The sequence below is a fragment of the Colletotrichum tamarilloi genome (assembly GCF_030869305.1).
Source record: "Colletotrichum tamarilloi strain Tom-12 chromosome Unknown Scaffold_149.1, whole genome shotgun sequence".
In the NCBI taxonomy this organism is placed as follows: domain Eukaryota; kingdom Fungi; phylum Ascomycota; class Sordariomycetes; order Glomerellales; family Glomerellaceae; genus Colletotrichum; species Colletotrichum tamarilloi.
The window spans coordinates 1-19,889 of record NW_026849532.1 but is presented as its reverse complement, the minus strand read 5'-3'; the positions used below and the strand labels follow the sequence as shown (position 1 = coordinate 19,889).

Below are 19,889 nucleotides of genomic sequence, written 5' to 3'. Positions count from 1 at the left end.
CAGACGGATTCAGTGACAGGCTGATCGATGTGGTGATACTGTCGAAGTCTCAAGACGAACCCCCCGGTCTATAGGTCTTGCCAAGACACCGCGGGTTTATGCTATGGTCAGTCAGGGAATACTTTCAAGAATCGCAAAACTCGTGGTGAAGCTGGTAAGCTTAGTGGATCCATGCCCTGGTGCAACACTCCATTCGTAGACTTCCAAAGCGCCATCATCGACCACTAAAATCGACAATCTTCCACCTCACGATGAGCGGAGCTTGGACGTTCCGGATCGTGAAAATGTCAAGGAGGTCTACGACCGCGGTCGGAGGTCGTGAGTAGTCGGCGGAGATGGAGGCGAGGGCAAGCAGATCAACGGGTTCTGCTTGGCTGCATGTCAGATGGACTATCACACCGGCCGGTCTACTCGTGGAGAGTAAAAGCCCCGCGAGGTCTGTGTGTGTATCTTTGGTTGTCTCTGACACCCATCGGCAACGGCAGCGGTAACGGGTAGGCAGCCAAGATCTGACTGCTTGAGCTTGAGACCCGAGTGGCCGACCGACCGGCGCTGTTTCCCAAACGGCCCAAAGGGTAGATAATCGAATACTCAAGGCTCAAAGTGCGTCACTCCGTCTATCTGTCTGGAGACGATCACAGGAGGGAAGCTTTTCCTTAAAGGCTTGGCGGCTTTAGGGACGGGGGCTAGAGGGTTGGAAACGCCGACCACGAGGTGTGCCGGGGCTGATGGGGGCGCGGGAACCGTAGGCGCGAGCTCCGACTTTTTTGAAATGGGATCCACTATTTTTGAAGTCTTTACCTCGTGAGCTCAAGGTATGCGATAGCGCTGGTTATGGTTCAACGGTTCGTTAATACCCGTTTGTTTACACCTTTATTTACCTGACTTTGAAGATTAGTAGCCGTACACATGAGTAAGGTACTTGATCATGGGATAAGATCCACGATACCGGGTGCTAGTCCGTCAGGCAGCAATCGCCAAAGTGCAGCCCACGTCAATGGTTAAGATCTCAGGATCTCTAAAGAACTGTTAGCATCCCTCACCATCCACACCGTAGCCCATCTGTAGCACGAGAAAGAGGCTCTTTTAGAACGAAACCTAAGCTTGCCCCTACTCCCACTCCCACCATTCCGGGCTCATCTCGCAGGTCTGCGTTCAGGGAGAAGCACCCCTTGGAGAATCGTAAGATGCTCTGTCATCGCGGGCTCCCACACCCCACCCTTGACAGGTGCACTGCAGACTGCAGTATCCCCTTATCCACCTGCAGTCAGTTCTGGAACCGTTGGAGCCTCTGGAGCCTCTTCTTGTATCATCACATGTTGATCTCTGCGACATCGGTGGCATCTGTCAGACTGTCACCCAGTTGAAAAGGTCTCGAATTGCTCGAGAGACGCCCGCTGGGCCCTCTTATTAACCTCTTGGCTCGCCTCGTGGGTTTTACATCTCTAGGGAGGAGAATCGGGGCCACCGCCATGTGGGAACAACGGCAGCACGACTTCGGAACTTCCTAGTCGCCTATCAGTGAAATAGTGATACGCCCAAACACCGAGGTGACTTGGGCTTCTCGCTGATAACGCCGCGGACGCAAGCCTGTGGTGAGTCAGGTATCAAGGAGTGAGTTCCTGCCCATGCCCCCCACTTGGGTCCGGCGGGAATAAGCACAATCTTGCAAGCGTAATCAAATGCATGCACCAAGAGTCTTGAGATCCTTGGAATTCGAGAAAACCTTTTTGCAGCGGTATCCACTTGCTGAAGTCCTTGCTTCGTTGCTACGTTGAAGGTATCGTGCTTCGAAACCTCACCGGCGTCGTTCATGTTGGCTGGAGAGGAGCATCCCCAGCTGAAGTATGTACCTTGGCTGGTTACCCTTGACGAGACCCCAATCATCAAGACTTCGGAGGCACATAGAAAGAATTTCAAAGAAAAAAGGGTGTGGGTTTTGCGGCAAGCTGGTCAACTCGTCAAAAAGCTGCCACTCCCAACGGCAAGTTCCATGGCAACGAAATCTCGGGAAGCCATCTGCGTGACTGACTGTGTGTCCGGCCGGAGGGCCCACTTTCAAGCCCGCCGGGTATCCACACGGTTCGTGCATCCCGGACGAAAGGCGCCCAGCTCGGCTCTGGAATCGTAAATTCGCAAGGTGCTTCGGTAAACACCAACTTGGCAACCGATACAATTATCTGTATCCCAGGCTGCGAACGCCCGTGGTTCTTGACGTCTGAATACCGACAAAGAAGGATGAATGAAGCTATTCGAGGCTCAGACGGAGAGAGATCGTGAGTAGGCGTCTCCCGGAAGGGAGTAGAGAAGATAACACCTTGGCAGATAGAAGTATCAACAATTCGCAGCCTCAATTGTTGACAAGTCCTCGGCTATGGCTTGGAAAAAAAAAACAGAGAGGAAAAATTTGGTACGTATTGCCTCAAGTTTGATTTAGTATGACGACACCCCGAGCTCGTCCCGAGATTTCTCCCCCCTGTTCCTCAGCCCTGGGAAGGCCACACAATCGCGGGCGGCGGACCGGGACTGCCCCTGTCGTGTCGAGGCCAAGACGCTCTAGTGCCGCCCAAAAGTCATTCCCTCTTATTCCCAGACCCGTCCCGCTTTTGCTTTTTTGCGTCACCGGACAGAGCCGCGAGGAAGTGTGTACCTTTGAAGAGAACGAGAAGCGCATTGAGGGTTTCGTTTTGGCTGACTGAGATGTCGAACTTGGAATAGCATCAATCTCTCCCCCAAAAGCTGTTGGGCTCGGGGTTGCTGTGGATATTCACCCATGAGAAATACGGACGAAGTTGTGATGACGATTTGATGGACCCGTTCCCGCTGCGTGTTCTTCCAGCCGTAAGGATCTTGAATGAAGCTTTTTTCAATCCAGGCCTTTCGACCAGACCAGACCAACATTCTCGCTCTAGTCCAATCCTGGGATAGCCTCAAAATCTGGTTCAGTCTTTTTGAATATGAAAGGTCAGAGAAGTCCCCTGCACGCGCGCCCAAACCCAGTACCGCCCTCCGTAGAGCAAAGCCAAAAAAGCAACAGTCGGCGCTCGTGTCAAACGCGCCGCCGACATTTTGGTGAGGCTCTGTTCGCGCTGGCCACACAAACTGTTACTTTGTTACTCTGCCCCCCCACTCCAAACCCGAATTCTTGGCTCTCGCCTCCCCGTGATGGCCGTCCATTACCTTCTTCGACCAGAGCCGCCAAACCCAAAGCTGCAGGGAGCTTGCCATTGCATCTGCTAGGGCGGCGCGGACGGGCAGCACGTTATCTCGTACCTCTCACATGTTTCTTTTCTTTAGGCAGCTTGGAATGTCACCCCTCCGTTCTCGCAGTTTTCGACACACGCCCCTTCGCCTTTCCGCGGTGGGGAACATCCCCATCGACAATGGAATGGCGGAAAGAAAATCAGAGAAAGTGGTCCACGAAAACTCGACGCGTGTAGGTATCATTACACTCCAAAAGAGCCAAAGGACCCTCACATGAACGATTCACAGACCATGCTGTTATCGCTGCGTCTAGACTCGACTATACCTGCAAATTTTTGAGAGAAAACAAGGGGGTAGGAGGGAGAACAATGGAACACGACGATAAACCGGGTTGGGCGATTCGGACGGGAAAAGCGGGTCTCCGTCCATCCAGATAAGTGGGGCACCACCCCGAATGCCGCCGCCGAAGTATCCCATTCCCAAGCCATAGCCCGAATTGCGACCGGTTCCCTTACTCTTAGGTTGTTTACCCATTCAATGGAGTGCAGGGGAGGGGCGTGCGTATCTTTCCTGATGCAAGGCACCTTGTTCATCTCACACCAACAGTGACTCAGTTCCCTTCGTGTGTGGTTCTTCTCCCCAAGATGAGGCCGAGTATAAAGTCAGGGTGATGCCCCCCCTTTCATCCGAGGAGGATATCTTACTATTCCTTGATTATCGTGTGTTCAAACCGGGCCATACCCCCTAGCCCTCAACTCTTCAGACTTCCCTCCCAAGATCCCCCTTTCCCACCAGGGACCCCCTGAAGACAAACCACATCAACCAAAGCAAACACACCCAAACCGCAAAGATGGATCAGCCATCACGAACATCATCACACACCCTACCGCCAGGCTCCTCCTCAGACTCAGACGGTGCCGCACCAGCACCCCAATACGCCCCGGTATCCTCCCACACCCGCACCCCCTCCGGCAACACCCGCCCGAACCGCCGCTCCTCCATCGCCTCAAACGTCCTCCACCCCGTAAAGACGAAGGAGGAAATCGACCCAGAGCTGGACGTAAACCTCCCCTACCGCACCCTCTCCCCCAACGCAAACCTCGACGAGTACCGCGTAGAAACCCACAATGGCGAGATCCCAGCCGGAGGCGTAGCAGCGGACGGCTCAGCAGCGCCCGCAGGCCGAGGAGACTACAAGCTCGTCACCTTCGTCCCCAACGACCCCCAGAACCCAAAGAACTGGAGCAAAGCATACAAGTGGTATTGCACAATGGTCGTCGCCCTAACCTGCTTCGTCGTCGCCTTCTGCTCCTCGGTAATTACGGCCGACATCGAGGGCGTCGCAGCAGAGTTCCACGTCTCAGAGGAAGCCGCCCTCGTCTCCATCACCGTCTTCGTCATCGGCTTCGGCATCGGTCCCATGGCCTTCGCGCCCCTTTCCGAGATCTACGGCCGCCAGGTGATTTACGCATCCACCCTCCTCCTCGCCGTCATCTTCATCATCCCCTGCGCCGTCGCCAAGAACCTCGCCACGTTGCTTGTCTGCCGCGCCATCGACGGCATCGCCTTCTCCGCGCCCATGACCCTCGTGGGCGGCACCCTCGCAGACCTCTGGCGCAACGAGGAGCGCGGCGTCCCGATGGCAGCCTTCTCTGCTGCGCCCTTCATCGGTCCCGCGATCGGTCCTCTTGTAGGCGGCTTCCTCTCCGACGCGGCAGGCTGGCGCTGGCTGTACTGGATCCAGCTCATCATGGCCTTCGTCGTCTGGGTCCTCATCTCCTTCACCGTCCCCGAGACCTACGCGCCCACGATCCTCGCCCGCCGCGCCGCGAAGATGCGCAAGGAGACCGGCGACGCGACCCACGTCACGGAGCAGGACATCGACATGCGTCCCTTCAGCGAGCGCTTGGGGATCTTCCTCATCCGGCCCTTCCAGCTCCTCTTTGGCGAGCTCATCGTCTTCCTCATCTCCATCTACATGTCCGTCCTCTACGGCCTGCTCTACATGTTCTTCGTCGCCTTCCCCATCATCTACCAGAAGCGCAAGGGCTACTCCGCCTCCTCGACGGGTCTCATGTTTATCCCCCTCGCCGTCGGCGTTCTCTTGTCGGCCGCCTGTTCCCCTTGGGTGAACAAGCACTACCTCACCCTCGTCGCGAAGCACAACGGCCACCCGCCTGCCGAGGCCCGTCTCATCCCCATGATGCTCAGCTGCTGGTTCATCCCCATCGGCCTCTTCATCTTCGCCTGGACCTCCTACGCAGATCTCCACTGGGCCGGCCCCGCGTTCGGCGGCTTCCCCGTCGGCTTCGGCTTCATCTTCCTGTACAACTCGGCAAATAACTACCTCGTCGACTCCTACCAGCACCAAGCCGCCTCCGCCCTCGCCGCAAAGACCTGCATCCGCTCTTTCTGGGGCGCCGCCGTCGTCCTCTTCACCGAGCAAATGTACGACCGCCTCGGCGACCAGTGGGCCTCGTCCCTCCTCGCCTTCCTCGGTCTCGCGTGCTGTGCGATTCCCTTCCTCTTCTGGGTCTACGGAGCCCGTATCCGTGCCAGGAGCAAGTACGCCTACTCTGGTGATGACGAGGAGACGTCGGGATCCGATGAGGAAAAGGCCAAGCCGCCAAAGAACGCGTTGGCTCCTACCCGCACCTTTGAGCCCGCGTAAGCGATTTGGATATTCGATATGTATACATCTCGATACATAGCAAAACACCCAGAGAGCTGCTGTATCTCAGCGACTCGTTCCTGGCGCCTTGGCTACCGGCCCTGGATTCGATGGTAATCTTTGTTTATTCGGCGTAAAGAGGAAGCTGGCGTTGGATAGTGGAATCCAGGAGCGAAAGGCATTTAGACTATAGACGCATGTAAAGCCCAACGGCCGGCGCCGTTCATAATCCTAAATAAAATTGAAATCAAAACAGTCGGGTTCAAGTGCATGCACATGTGGGTAATGCAACCATTTGGAAATATCAATCCTTTCTTCATCAGACTTTTCATCTGCATGAGAGGAGCGATGCGACAGTGGATGTAGGGAAATGTCTATTCGTAAGTCGTAATCTGTAGCCATCTATTTGCTCAAGAGTTGAAGAGAAGGGTATTCACCAATCTACAGGTCTTTGTTTCATACCCACCAGCCGCCAACAGGGTTCTCCTAACCTCAGACAATACGCACCGGGAGAGACTCTCTGCGAGACATTAAAAACTCTTCCTTGACCAAAGAGTTGTCGCACTTGCGTCCCAGCATAAAGTCTTCGAGGTTGCGGAATGTGCACTCGGAGATCTCCTGCAGCGCTTCTTCGGTGAAGAAACCTTGGTGGCCACAGATGAGGACGTTGGGGAAGGTCATCAAACGGGTCAGCAAGTCGTCGTCGATAATATGACCAGAGTGGTCATTGTAGAAGAGATCCCCCTCGCCTTCGTATACGTCCAGGGCCAGACCGCCAAGATGCTTAGTCTTGAGGGCGTGAACGACAGATTTGGTATCGACGAGACCGCCACGAGATGTGTTGATGAGCATAGCGCCAGGCTTCATCTGCTTCAGCGTCTTTTCGTTGATGATATGCTTCGTCTTTTCCATCAGAGGGCAGTGCAAACTGATGAAGTCGCACTTGGGAAGGAGCTCCTCCAGAGGCAGGTACTCGCCGAGCTCCTTGAAGGCGTCTGACTCGTAGGGATCAAAGGCGTACAGTGTGCAGCCGAAGCCCTTCATGATGCGGGCCATGGAAACGCCAATCCTGCCGGTGCCAATGATGCCCACCGTCTTGCCATGTACAGTCTTGCCGAGAAGGCCATCGAGGTTAAAGTTGCCCTCGCGGGTTCGGTTGTAGGCTCGGTGGGTGCGTCGGTTGAGGGATTGAAGCAGGGCGACGGCGAACTCGGCTACAGCCTCGGGGGAGTAGGAAGGGACATTGGCAACGAAGATGCCCAACTTTTCGGCAGTCTTAAGGTCGACGTTGTTGAAGCCTGCGCAGCGAAGGAGGATGGCTCTGCAGCCGGCCTTGTGGAGCTCCTCGACGACGTCGGCGGTGAGGGAGTCGTTTACAAAGACGCAAACGGCATCGACATCTTTGACGAGCGAGACGGTCTCGGTGGAGAGAGAGAAGTCGTGGTAGATGATGCCAAAGTCAGTGTTGTCGTCGACGAGCTTCTCGTTATGCTTCTTGAACTCTTCCTTCCTGACGTCGTGGGCGGCATTGATGTATTTCTTGTCATAGGCTTTGGCGCTGAAGACGGCGAGCTTCATTGTGGCGGTCGGACGCAATTGAGGGCTAGAGCCTGATGTCGTGGAGAGACAGTAGCTGGCTGAGTAGGTATTTGGGGAGAGTCTTCTGTGGAGGTGTCTAAGAAGAGGGTGCAGAGCAGGATGGAAAAGTTAATCGGAATTGGTGGTACGAATTGAGGGGATTTTGTATGAAGATTAGGGAGAGCAGAGACAGAGGAGAAGAAGGAGGAGGGTCGGGAACGAAGCCAAGCAAAGGCGCGCGTCAGCTCCTTCCTTCTCCTTCTTGGCTGCCCGCAGACGGGCCATGCCTCCTTCCTCCTTCCTCATTTCTCCCTCCTACCTTCTCTTTCCTTAGCTATCTTAAGGTACCTATTCAAAGGTACATCTTGCCTCGTGCCGCATTGGGAGCAGCAAGTGCAGTGCCCGTGTTCTTTCCTCCTCCATGTCAGTGTCAATGGCAAAATCTGCGTCAGCATCTTTCTGTGGTTGCCCAATCCGGCGCTCAAAATCAGTTTCCAGCTGAACTCTGCCAGATGACGTGGATGAACCCCCAACTGCAGCTGCTACTCTTTTTTTAAGCTTGACTGCGTGGTGAATATAATTCGCTTGCGCCCAGAGCTACCCCGCCATCCATGAATGCTTTTCTGCCAGGTCGGGAGCTCTGGGCATCTCGCTAACCGAAAGCAGAATTACAACCCCGCTGGGTCCGGTCCTGTCAGAGGAACTGTCAGGCGCCCTGCCCTGGATCTTCAGGGGAGCCCCAGTAATTCTTCAGTCGCATTTGAGCGTTTTCATCGACATCACAAGCTTCACGGTCGAGGACTCGAGACAATATGAATTTGAGAATACTCAGATTCATCTTCACTCATGCATGTTGGAAAACCAACCATAAAAACAATCCGTCTCTTCACCTTGAATGTTTTTCCGAGCTGGGTCTTCAACTGCATGAACGCACCCTCTCAGGTCCACAGACACGCTCGAGGTACTGAATGAGTCAGCAAATGAGTGTAGATCCGAGAGTCGCACAAAGCTACCACCACAACAACGTTTTTGAACAAGAAACTCACGAAAATGGCGAGAAGAATGTCTTGAATAATAATATGGGCACGTGATGGGTGTTTTGTACGAATTATCTCAATCAAAAAGCAAAAGAATGATCAGTGGGAGGCTTGAACTCCCGGCCTTGGCATTACACAACATTTCAGGTGAAATATTAGTACCACGCTCTAACCAACTGAGCTAACCGACCAGTTGTTAACGTTTCCGCAGAGCTGGCTCATTCTTCAAGCTTCAGCTCGCTTGGTTCCTCGATTTCTCCTCCCTCGATTTTGCCGTGCATCCTGTCGCTTTTTGTGTTCTCCAGACTCTCTCTAATGAAGACAGCTTTGGATGGGTAGGAGCACTCTGGTATATGAATCAGGAGATGTTGCTCTTTCAGGCACTTTGATGTCGTTGGCAACTGCTTCTCTGCCTTCCTGCAACCCACACAGCTAGCACTCACCTGCCGTTATCTCTTCACCTTCTCACTGCTACTGACAAGATGGAAACTGCAGAAACTTTTAGTCACCTGCTGGCAAGAGGTGTGCATAGAGCTTGTATCCTACTTATGAATTTGCAGAATCGCGAGTCCCCGTTCTCGTGAGAACTCATTTCTTGACCACAACATCGTCTTCAATCATCAAGCCCCGACCAGCATCAACACCACCCACGTCACCACTTGCATCACCAGCAGTTCCAGGGACTTCTATCATTGTCCGAATTACGCCCTGAACCTTTATCCCGGTCTCCACTCTATCACTCTCTTTAGGTATCCTTTCTTCGACAACATTTCAGACCTCAGATCCGTCGCTTGACTCTGCCATGACGAACCAGCCCGGCCAGCGTCCAGTCTTGTACAGCCATGGCCATGGCTACCACGCCGTGCAACAGCTGCCAGCTTCTCAAAGGCTCCCAATCGAGATATTGCTTGATATCTACTCGCTGTTGGATCCATGCGACTTCAATTCCTCGCGGCACACCTGCCGCTCCTGGATGGTAGCCGGCACGAATGAGACTATTCTTGGCCGCATGTTGTCGAGGGGCGGGTGGACCTCGAGCATCAATAGCATACTTGGCCATCAAGCTTCCAGCAACACGGACAAGCCGGTGCCAAGTCGAGCGTCTGTCATGTCCAAATGGCTCACGAGAGAATGCACTCTCGGCCCGCGTCACAACGGGAGCAAGCCCGCTTTCGTCGAAATCGGCCAGACGCACTTCATCGGCGGTTCTCCGATATCTACCAGCGACGAACGAAACATTGTCTACACCGCAAGTATGTGCGGTCGATACTTGATGGTCACCCACGGATGCACCATCCTGGTCTATGAGTTGCATCACCAGTGCGAAGAGAGCTTCTCGCGTCCATGGCCAATATCTTCTTAGAAGGAGCACTCGAATTATCGCAAGAGTCGCAAGGGCCAACTTCGACTTATCACTGCCATTACCTGCGGATCTCCTGTACTTGCCTGCGCCATGGACACGACATGGGCACGCAACCATGTTGCTGTGCTCGTCCAAGGCCGTCTCGGCCTTGTCTTCGAAATTCAAGGGCTACCCGTATTGCCCATCAAGTACTCAACCCAAAACAAACTGTGTAACTGTGACACACAGCAAGTATCGCACTCCCTGCCTTTGCAGGCAAAGCTACAATCCACCCACTACAACGTGGGCACGGCCGACTGTCCTCCTCGCTCCGTCGCCATTTGCCCTCATCGTTCTTACGTCGCCTTTGGCAGCTCTTCGGCTATCGAGATACATAACAATGATAGAAGTGCAAAGCAAAATGCCCGCCGCTTTGCTTTGTCCACACCCAGCGACTACATCTATTTCCTTCCTCCGGGTGACGCAAACGACCCAAGACGCAAACTTCGCCTGATCAGCGCCGCGTCAATCTCAGACTGCCACGCCGGCTCGCTGCAAGACGTATTGGGTGGTCTTGGCTTCAATGAAATCGACTTTACCCCCCAGGTCCCGGTTATCATCTCACGACTTGAGACGTCTGAACTAGAGGAAGACGCTTCGAACGTCTATACCATCATGGAGCAGCAGTTGTCCGCCTCCCTCGGTCCCTTTGCCAATCAAAGAAGCCAGTGGACAAGAACGGGAAGAGTCCTCCCAAGGCCTAGATTATCCACTGCCGACAACTATCGAGCCGTGCCCTTGAGCGATGGGTCTCACATCCTTTTTACAGACCCCAAGACTAGGTACCTGAGCCTGGTTTGTGATGATCCCAAATGGTCGAGGGCTGGCATTGTGACCAAGGTGAAGTTTTGTCCACCAGCGGCAGCATGCGAAAGTGCGCCGCTCATGTATGCCGTTGGGAGGGACTTGGTACATGGTGTGAGAATTGCTGCCGTTTTCTCAACAACACGGTGGACGGAAGGAGAAGGGTTCCAACCAGGGGAGCAAATTCTCGCTTTCTATACCATCCCACCAGATATGTTCCGAGATCTCTCAAGCACTAACAGCCTCCTGAGTTTGGTCGACAGCCAAGGGGAACATCAATGGGCTCATTGGTGGCCGACATTGCAGCATACAGTTCAACAATTCCTCAAAGCCAAGAACGGCGGATTGAACAGCAAGGACAACCGGAACCCAAGGCCAAAGTTTCCAATTGATGTCTACGGCCAAGTCGTTGCCGTTTGCTCCGGCATCGTCGACCTTTCGATGGGATTAGGCCCTGATATGATGATCTGGGCATTTGGAAGGGAGGGCTTGGCTCGTTGCTGGGCATTGAACACCGGAAACACCAAGCTCGTGCGAAGGCATGCAATCTTGGGTGACGGAAGCATGCGAAAGGTGGACGGCGATGGGGATTTGACGATGTTGTAGGCGGGCTAGGATTGGTCACTGACGATGAACTATTAGGCGGCACGGGAGAAACGCTGACATCCTGGTGAGCGATACTGATGCATTTCCAGTGGCGAGTATGGAAAATGTTATCTTTGGAGTTGTGCAATAGCGAGACTGCACACTGGGCTATGCTGGTTCCAGCAATGCTGGCCTGTAGCGAATGATGCACGATTGCAGGAAATAGAAAAGCATTACCTATAGAAATGATTAGATTCTCAAAGCCTGAGATGTAAGATTTCGCTTCATCCGTCTTCTAGTCATTGATCTTTCTAGCGTCTATAGATGCCATGTATCGTGTAATCCTTCTGTGGCCCGTTGACAGTGTACTTGATATTCCACTCCTCGAGGTTGACAGCCTTGAAGGCGAAGTCGTACTTTACGTCATAATAATCATCAATGCAAAGGTGCCCAGCCTTTGCCTGCCAGGGCTTCTTCTGGTCATCTTGTGGCGGTCCTTCGAACTCGATCTCGTGGAAGAGGTAATCTGCCCGCTTCGGCTCGTTGACTTTTGCGAACCAGACGCTGATTGTGTCTTTCTTTTCGTCGTAGCGCCAGACGTAGCGGCGGGTCGCGCGGAAGACGAGGCCGTTTGAGGCGCGGAATTCGCCGTCTTCGATGTAGAGGTATTCTGTCGCCAGGGCGCCGTCGTCGTTGGCGTCTGGGGTTTCATCAGCGGAGGCGGGTCCGGAGGCGCATTTCAGGCCGTCGGCGGTCTTGTTGCGGAGGAGGAATTGTGCCGTCCCGCTGAAGTGGCCGCTTGGGTGGCTCGGTAGTCTGCTCGTGAGATCGCGTTCTAGCTTCCATGTTCCCAGTAAGCTGCGGAAGACGGCGCGGGGCACGAAGCGGGATGTGGTTAGGCCTGCGATTGCTGTGTCGTTTGTTTGTGCTAGAGACTTCTCGGCTTCGGACTTTGCGACTTCGGAGGCGAGTGGGGAGAGGTAGCGTGCTGGGGTGAGTATGTCCATTGGTTTGTTGTTGTGAGGGAGGGCCGGGGTTAGGGGAGCGGCGGGCGGGGAGATGGGGATGGAGAGGGCGAGGGAGAATTGTTGCATTAGGTAGGCGTAGTCGCCCATTGGGAACTGGGAGGCGCGGGGGTCGTCGCGGAGGGAGACGGTGCGCCAGTCTGAGGCGTCGTCTAGGAGGGCTTCGGTGAGGGCCGGCGGGCGTGTGGAAGGGGATGACGTCCAGAGGGCGGAGAGGAAGCGGGCTTGCATTTCCATTACGCCCCAGTAGGGGGACCGGTAGAAGCCTACGAAGCCGAGGGTCGGGAGGTCTTTGACGTGGGTTCCGTGGAAGGCGAGGGCGAGGGGGAGAGAGGGGTGGGAGGAAGAGTGGTTTAGGGTTGTGAGGACGGAGGAGGGGAGGAAGGAGAGGCAGGGGGAGGGGTTGAAGCCCGTTGCGAGGATGACGGCTGCGACGTTCTCGATTTCCGGAGTGGCGGCGGAGGAGGAGGAAGAAGGGTTCGTGATTTTTGCGGTTGTGCCGGTGACGGAGTCGAGTTTGCCAGGTGTGATGTTGATGAGGCCGGCGCGGACGAATTCCATGTAGTTCTCCGAGACGGCGAGGTAGGCCGGGTCCGAGTGGTGTTTGGACGTCACGGCGACGGAGGGGGAGAAGTCGTATTGGTCTTGGCCTAGGGAGGTTGTGTAGATGCCGTGGGTTAGGCGTGCGGCGTCTGGGGTGATGTGGCCTTGGCTGTTCTCGAGGGGATGTGGGCGGTTGCTGAGGTTGTAGGATGGGAAGTCTAGGGGTAGGAAGGGGGCTGCTTTCGCGCCGGGCTTGAGCTTTGTGTCAGCAAGTCGAGTCTCTCCATGTCTGGAAGATGGGGCATACCTTTGGCGTGGTGTGGAGTGGAAACACCCACGTCGGACGCTGGGTGAGATGCTCGACTGTGAGCTTCTCCGCGTTCGGCACGGGGTTCGGGTCCGGTGCGTTGACGGCGCAGGAAATGTGCGTGGCGATGGTCCCCGCGATCTCGACGCCAGACATCTGCCCTCCCACGACTAGAATCTTGCCGCCGTTCTTGACGCCGTCCGGGAACAGGGTCTGTAGATCCCGGTACTTGCTGCTGTGCACCACGGGGATATCCGTACCGGCACCGCCAGAGACGACGTCTGGCACAATGGGCTTGCCAAAGAAGCCGGAAGACACAAGCAGGTAATCAAACACGCTCGTCTCCCTTCCGCCAGCCTCGCTCTCGACGGTGACGGTCCATGAGCCGTCTTTGGAAGAGAGCTTCGTTTCGACGACACGGTGGCCGAGCTTCAAGGTTGCTGCAGCGGCAGCATCAGTGCCCTTGAGGTAGCGCTCGATGTAGCGTTCCAGGTACCGGCCAACCATCCAGGCGCGCGGGAAGTCCGGGTCCTCAGGGGCCCAGGCGAGGTCGCTGAACTGCACGGTGTGCTTGCTCTGGTTGGCGAGCATGAGAGGGTGGACGAGGCCGTCGACATCGTCGCGGCGCGTGGGCCATAAGCCGCCGATGCGCCGTTGGGCGTCAAAGATTGTCACGTCAAAGGCGCCCTTCGGTGCGTTGTGGAGGAGAGTCTTTGCGGCGACGAGGCCGGAGGGGCCGGCGCCTTGACACTATGATGTTAGCAAAGACTCAGGCGTGGGAGAGAAGGTGGTCCTTACCGACGATGCATACACGTTTGGCCATGGTCATGGGTCTCAACGCAGGGGATGGTGGGGTGTTTGAGAGTGTGTGAGTGAATTGCCCCTCACTGACAGAATCAAACCCCTGTTGGGTGGGTTAGGAAGTCGAACTCGGGATGAATTGGGGGAAGGGTATCGTATATAGCCTCCCTTGAAGACGGGAACATGTGACGGTGAGCACTGCAACCTCTCATCGCCTGAGAGATGAAGTTCTCACGTCAGAAGCCACCGCCGAAAGCGCCATCGTCGCAGTCGGGGATTAGCGGCAATGGTGGGGCTTGTCGCCGATCGACGCCGGCGCTATCTGCGATGACTCAGCTGGGTTGGTCTTGTTTAGCGCCAGCCGGCATGACGTTTTGCCGGCTGGCAACTCCCGTCCACTCCACTGGCCTCTGTCATCACCATCTCCCAACCCTCTTTCTCCATGCTCCATCATCGCATCCACTGCAGCTCGCGGTCTAAGCATCGCCTTTTTCGCACGCCAATATGTCATCATAAAATTTCATTGTCTCATTAGTTACACAATGCTGCGACACGTCCGCCATCTATGCAATGCAGTTGATGCACGAAACGTCCGCAGTTGACAAGCAATACCGTGTGGGCATGCATCGTCAGCTCCAGCACCGCCAGAATGCCAGCCATGCTGGAAGCCTTCGTGTCTTGTTCCGGGCAGGTTGAGTTCGACCAATGTCAATTGTCGAACAAGTCCAGGACGCCGAGCCTGGAAGTCCAGCTATCCGCAAGCTCCCGAAGTCTGAAGAGAACCATTCAGTCAATGGACTCTGAGGCAAGCTCCCGCCCCGAAAGCTTGGAACATGAAAGCAGGGACTATTCGAGACGGCTGATGGTCGGAGCGGCCCAACGACGGCCAGTCGGCTTGCGACAGGGAATTATCGACGGCTTTCTGCCATGTCCCGAGCTACGGGCCCTCCTTACCGCCAGCCTGGCCCCGGGCGCGGATTGCCAAGCCAGGGCGTCGGGACCCGTTACGGCCGGTTCGGGACCAGACGCCGCACCGACATGGATATCTCTTCGGCTTCGTGCAGTCAGTGGGCCTACCTACGTTTATTCAGAACTTCGGATGGCACCAAATACCTAGCCTCTGTCCACTCATCTTCGGATGAATATTCAGCACCGACTGATCATCGATCCGCCCAATGACCCATCATGATTACTGGCATTCTCTGCCAGGGACCATGGTGCTGCAGCATGCCAAGCCGGGACAAGACCTACCATCCCGGGGATGTTCAACGGCGCAAATGCGGCCAGCATCTTTGGGCCCATCTGTTGACGAACCCCCAAGTAACGTCGTTCTTCGAACCGGCGATATGCTTGAATCATGCCCGTGGTCGCACGTCAGTTCATTGTAGTCATGGACCTGCCTATTCTGATTATCAAAGACTTATCTGTGGGGCGGCCATCTGCATTACATCTAAGTCGCACAGAAAGACCAGCTCAACCGAGCAGGCTGCATTATTGGCCATCCAACCTCGCCATACGGTGTTTCTTGTGCCACTCGGCGGTGTTCGTGCGACTACTGCACAGATCTTGAGCAACGGCGTCACCCTTGTCCTCACGTGGGTGTATTTCAAATACGTGCACAACGACCCAGCCCGTTCCCCGTCCCACTAAGACTAGCAGGAAGGGCAGAGTGGCTGGCATCATCTTGGGGAACCGTCAACCGGTTGCTATTGACCGAGCTTACTGCAGATCCAGCGCTACTTCTTTTCCGTTCGAAGTGTCGGCCGTCAAATCAAGCTTGCCCGGCATCAGCCCGCCCCAATGCTAGAGCGCCTAGGACGCAGATCAATGCTTGTTGTGGTCGAGTGACTGAGCTTGCAACCGCGGGGTCACGCCGGAGATAAGCTAGTCTTTGCTTGCCCACGCGGACCGATGACCGTTAGATTCCCCCTCTCTTCTTAGTCTCGACGGGTAGAACCCCCCTCCCCAGACTCTCCCCACGGGCAAATGGAGTCTCGGATGGAGCCCCCGGCTCATACAATGTTGTCAACTAGCTCCACTGGCAAGCTCTCACCTTGTCGGGAAAAGCATTCGATGCGGATGAGATGCGCCCTCTCTCCCATCTACCTGTGACTTCCTCAAGCATGGAGACAGAATATGCTGTGAACCCAACGATTCTAGACTACCTCGCAAGCCACCATGGGTCTCGGGATTCCGGTCCATGGTGAATACCTGTTCGTGGTCATGGACTGGAGTTCGCAAGGCTAAGACACGTCAGAGAAATCAACCGATGCGCGCGTGTCTCCGATGTCTTCCCCTTGGCTTCCCTCGCATCCTTCGAGAAGCAGATACTGCTGCTGAGGTTTAACCCTTTATTATTGACGTCGCCGCCCGCGTTCCTGGTCTTGGTCCTGCAGGATAACCACGCGGTCTAATCGGTACTGGAGACTCTAGCATTGTATTCTGTCAGATTCATCACGCCGCTCGAAAGCGCTGCATCAACATCCCTTGACCGAGTTCTCTGTTCCACGTCAAACGTGGAGCCCCCAATGACTACTAACGATAAGCCACTTGTTCCGCTGCAGCGGTTTGGCTACCAGTCACAGAGAAGGTTCCATTGCCGAGTGTATCCCGAAGGTCGTCTGCCGGTGATGGGGGAGGGTTGCTCTTACGTTCCCCACCTCCCGCCGTCGCAGGCAGGTCTCCTTAGTTTATATTTGACCAGGTCTCCCGCCGATCTGGTTTGGCTTCCGTCAAGCATCTTGGTTACCACCCCAAACTCACTCGTCCGCCACCCGAGCCAGCATTTACTCAGCCTTCCCCCCAATATCTGACTACGTCTGTTCTCAAAATCTGAGCCTTCTATTACGAGGCTTTTCTCTTTTTTCGTCTCAAACGCGGCCGAAACCAAACTTTGATATCGGCTTCAGATACACCCCACCACGATGAGCGACACAGAGAAGGCTGCGGCCTCCCATACATCAGACCAAGGCACGCAGGATATTCCGCGTGACCCTGACGCGCACCTCAGTGAAGAAGAGAGGCTTGAAGTCGTATGTCATGCCCTTCGTGTCCAACCGAACGCCCAGTAAACTGACCTACACATTGCAGGAGCGAAACTTAGTCAGGAGGCTCGACTGGATCCTGATTCCATGGGTACGTATCATGCATGCTCATGTCCTGCGGGCATAAGTGCATTTAACTGACGCCGGCGCAGCTATGCATCCTTTACCTCTTAGCTTTCCTTGATAGAACCAACATTGGAAATGCGAAAATCGCCGGTTTGAACAAAGACCTGGGCCTGACGAGTTCCATGTACAACTCGTCGCTCACAATTTTCTTCGTCTCGTATGCGGTGTTCGAGCCCTTGACGAACATTCTGCTCAAGAAATTGCGACCGTCAATCTTCATTCCCATCATCATGTGAGCAAAGGACAGCCTAGTTCCAGTCTTTATCTGGCATGGTGTGCTGACCCAGTACAGGATTCTCTGGGGGGCATCAATGACGGGCATGGGATTCGTACACAACTGGAGTGGGTTGATGGCCGCGCGCTGGTTCTTGGGCCTTACCGAGGCTGGGCTTTTCCCGGGCGTTAACTACTACCTATCATGTTGGTACAAGAGATCAGAATTTGGCATCCGCGCTGTAAGTTCTCAACTTAACTAGACGTCCCTCCAAGCTTACCTGTCCAGGCCATCTTCTTCTCAGCTGCAGCCATCTCGGGCTCATTCGGTGGCGCCCTCGCAGCAGGCATCGAGCAAATGGCCGGCGTCGGCGGCCGCCCGGGCTGGGCATGGATCTTTATCCTCGAAGGCCTCCTCACCGTGGTCTTCGGCGTCGCCTCCTTCTGGATGGTCCACGACTTTCCCGACGAGGCTAAGTTCCTCTCCGACGACGATCGGGCCCGCGTCATCCGACGTCTAAAGATGGACCAGCAGGCCTCTGCCAACCACGAGGAGTTCAAGATGACGTTCTTCTGGCAGGCCGTCAAAGACTGGAAGATGTGGCTGGGCATGGTCATCTACATGGGCTGCGACATGCCGCTTTACGCCTTTAGTCTGTTCTTGCCCACCATCGTCAACGAACTTGGGTGGAATACGAGTATCGTACGATCGCAGCTGATGACGGTCCCGCCTTATGCTGCGGCGGCGATTTTCACCATCTTTATCGGATATGTGGCGGACAGGACGAAACAGCGTGGTCTATGCAACATTGGAGTCAGTCTCATCGGCATGGTAGGCTTCTGTATGCTCATCGCTACCGAGAGCGCCCAAGTCAAATACGCAGGCACATTTCTCGGAGCTCTCGGCATCTACCCATGCATCGCCAACACCATCACCTGGGTCGCCAACAACAATGAGGGCGTCTACAAGCGCGGCGTGGTACTGGGCTTTGTGATTGGATGGGGGAACTTGAATGGTATCGTCAGCTCCAACATTTACTTCCACGGCCCTCGGTTCCCAGAGGGTCATGGCGTTGTGTTGGCGTACATGTCCATTTTCTTGTGTGGCGGCAGTGCTCTCATGACCACTTTGCTCAGGATCGAGAATAAGAAGAGGAGGCAGGGGAAGAGAGATCACTGGGTTGAGAATAAATCTGAGAAGGAGATTGAGGCGCTCGGTGACAAGAGGCCAGACTTCCAGTACACCTTGTAATGCACAGGACTGAAATTTCAACAAGACCTTGTCTATTGACTTAGACTTGATGTCATGAACAACCTCTCAGGAGAATGGATGATACTTGCACTGGGGGAAATGTCTTGTGGCCGAAGAGATGCACTGATGTAATAGCCGACGTGTCTCTATCGATGCAAAATCTCACACCTCTTGGTCAACTAAGAGTTGCCGTCTGCTATGATTGCCACGCAAGCTCTTATCATTCAAGCCAAGGGCTTCTTGTACCAGATGTAATGGAAACTCATCTCTCTGAGAGTCTATGACCATGTATAAGTCCCAAACTGAGTCGAGAAGTCACGATCCAGATCCCAGATCTGTTCCACCGCCCTGATGGTCTAGCGGTATGATTCTCCCTTAGGGTCTTAGCGACACGTCTGGGAGAGGTCCCAGGTTCGAATCCTGGTTAGGGCCCAAACTTTTTGCATTTTGCTCGAAACAGCAATTTTTATGATCCCCATCTTCTAATCTTTCACCTGGTAACATTTCTGAAGACGCCGGACCCATAATGCAGTCGGGACGGTTGACCGTTGATGGACCACCGAACCTGACAACATTTAAGACATTACAGCACATCGCCACAAACCTTCCAATACGGCGGCGTGTCGTGCCTCCTACCACCATAGCTCGACCGTCCCAAAAGTTGGAAAAGACATTCATTGGGTCTGTAACGCTGCTACACGTCACGTAGGCACTTGGAATGGCTCTTTCCACGCGCGCGCAAACTTCTCAATCTGGGTTGTGCCATGGAGCTCGATTGCGCGGCTACACGACGGACCTTGTTTTGCCCCCAAACGGTGCCTGGGTAGGTAGAAGGGAGGTTGGCGACAAGATACTGAGGAGTCTGTGAAGCTGCTCCGTCTGATTTCTCTGGACGACAGATCCGAGATCGAGTCCTGTGCGAGTGTTGCAGCCGTGTTTTCGGGATCCACTGTCCGCCGTACACTATCATCTGTGTCGACCGTTGATTGTATGACGTTTACTTTGCTGGTTTCCGCCGAGTACGGATCTTGAGAGTAGAGTGTATTACACGATCTAAGTCAACATACCCACTTCCTGGCACCCCCCTGTTTCTGGCACCACAAAAACGATGGGATCACAACCCAACCTCCTCATTACTATTAACTATTGATCCTCAACCACACCCACTACAATACAGCTGCCAGCCTCACTAGGGCATTCAGAGTCGCTGGATTCAGCCGTGATAACCTCCTTTTCACCCGCTTCGATTTGAGCCCGATGGATATCCCTGATGTTCGCGAACTTCGTATTGGGATCG

General features: G+C 54.7%; 6 protein-coding genes across 6 annotated transcripts; 4 read left to right on the top strand and 2 right to left on the bottom strand.

Annotated features, from left to right (window-relative positions):
- Positions 1-4,054: 4,054 nt before the first annotated feature.
- On the top strand, positions 4,055-5,875 carry CTAM01_15129 (major facilitator superfamily transporter; the record flags this gene model as incomplete). Its single annotated transcript, XM_060531128.1, has 1 exon — positions 4,055-5,875. The coding sequence occupies one exon, from the start codon at positions 4,055-4,057 to the stop codon at positions 5,873-5,875; it is 1,821 nt and encodes a 606-aa protein (XP_060374282.1).
- A 492-nt stretch (positions 5,876-6,367) lies between these two features.
- CTAM01_15128 (D-isomer specific 2-hydroxyacid dehydrogenase) lies at positions 6,368-7,453 on the bottom strand (the record flags this gene model as incomplete). Its single annotated transcript, XM_060531127.1, has 1 exon — positions 6,368-7,453. One exon carries the CDS (start codon positions 7,451-7,453, stop codon positions 6,368-6,370), a length of 1,086 nt encoding a protein of 361 aa, XP_060374281.1.
- Positions 7,454-9,292: 1,839 nt separating this feature from the next.
- On the top strand, positions 9,293-11,302 carry CTAM01_15127 (F-box domain-containing protein; the record flags this gene model as incomplete). The annotated part of the gene is made up of 2 exons (XM_060531126.1): positions 9,293-9,790; positions 9,854-11,302. The coding sequence occupies 2 exons, from the start codon at positions 9,293-9,295 to the stop codon at positions 11,300-11,302; spliced, it is 1,947 nt and encodes a 648-aa protein (XP_060374280.1).
- Positions 11,303-11,592: 290 nt separating this feature from the next.
- Positions 11,593-13,979, bottom strand: CTAM01_15126 (uncharacterized protein; the record flags this gene model as incomplete). Its single annotated transcript, XM_060531125.1, has 3 exons — positions 11,593-13,101; positions 13,157-13,899; positions 13,955-13,979. 3 exons carry the CDS (start codon positions 13,977-13,979, stop codon positions 11,593-11,595), a joined length of 2,277 nt encoding a protein of 758 aa, XP_060374279.1.
- Positions 13,980-14,615: 636 nt separating this feature from the next.
- CTAM01_15125 (uncharacterized protein) lies at positions 14,616-15,074 on the top strand (the record flags this gene model as incomplete). Its single annotated transcript, XM_060531124.1, has 1 exon — positions 14,616-15,074. The coding sequence occupies one exon, from the start codon at positions 14,616-14,618 to the stop codon at positions 15,072-15,074; it is 459 nt and encodes a 152-aa protein (XP_060374278.1).
- Positions 15,075-16,881: 1,807 nt separating this feature from the next.
- Positions 16,882-18,592, top strand: CTAM01_15124 (major facilitator superfamily transporter; the record flags this gene model as incomplete). Its single annotated transcript, XM_060531123.1, has 5 exons — positions 16,882-16,989; positions 17,048-17,092; positions 17,154-17,359; positions 17,420-17,582; positions 17,630-18,592. The coding sequence occupies 5 exons, from the start codon at positions 16,882-16,884 to the stop codon at positions 18,590-18,592; spliced, it is 1,485 nt and encodes a 494-aa protein (XP_060374277.1).
- Between the last annotated feature and the right edge of the window lie 1,297 nt (positions 18,593-19,889).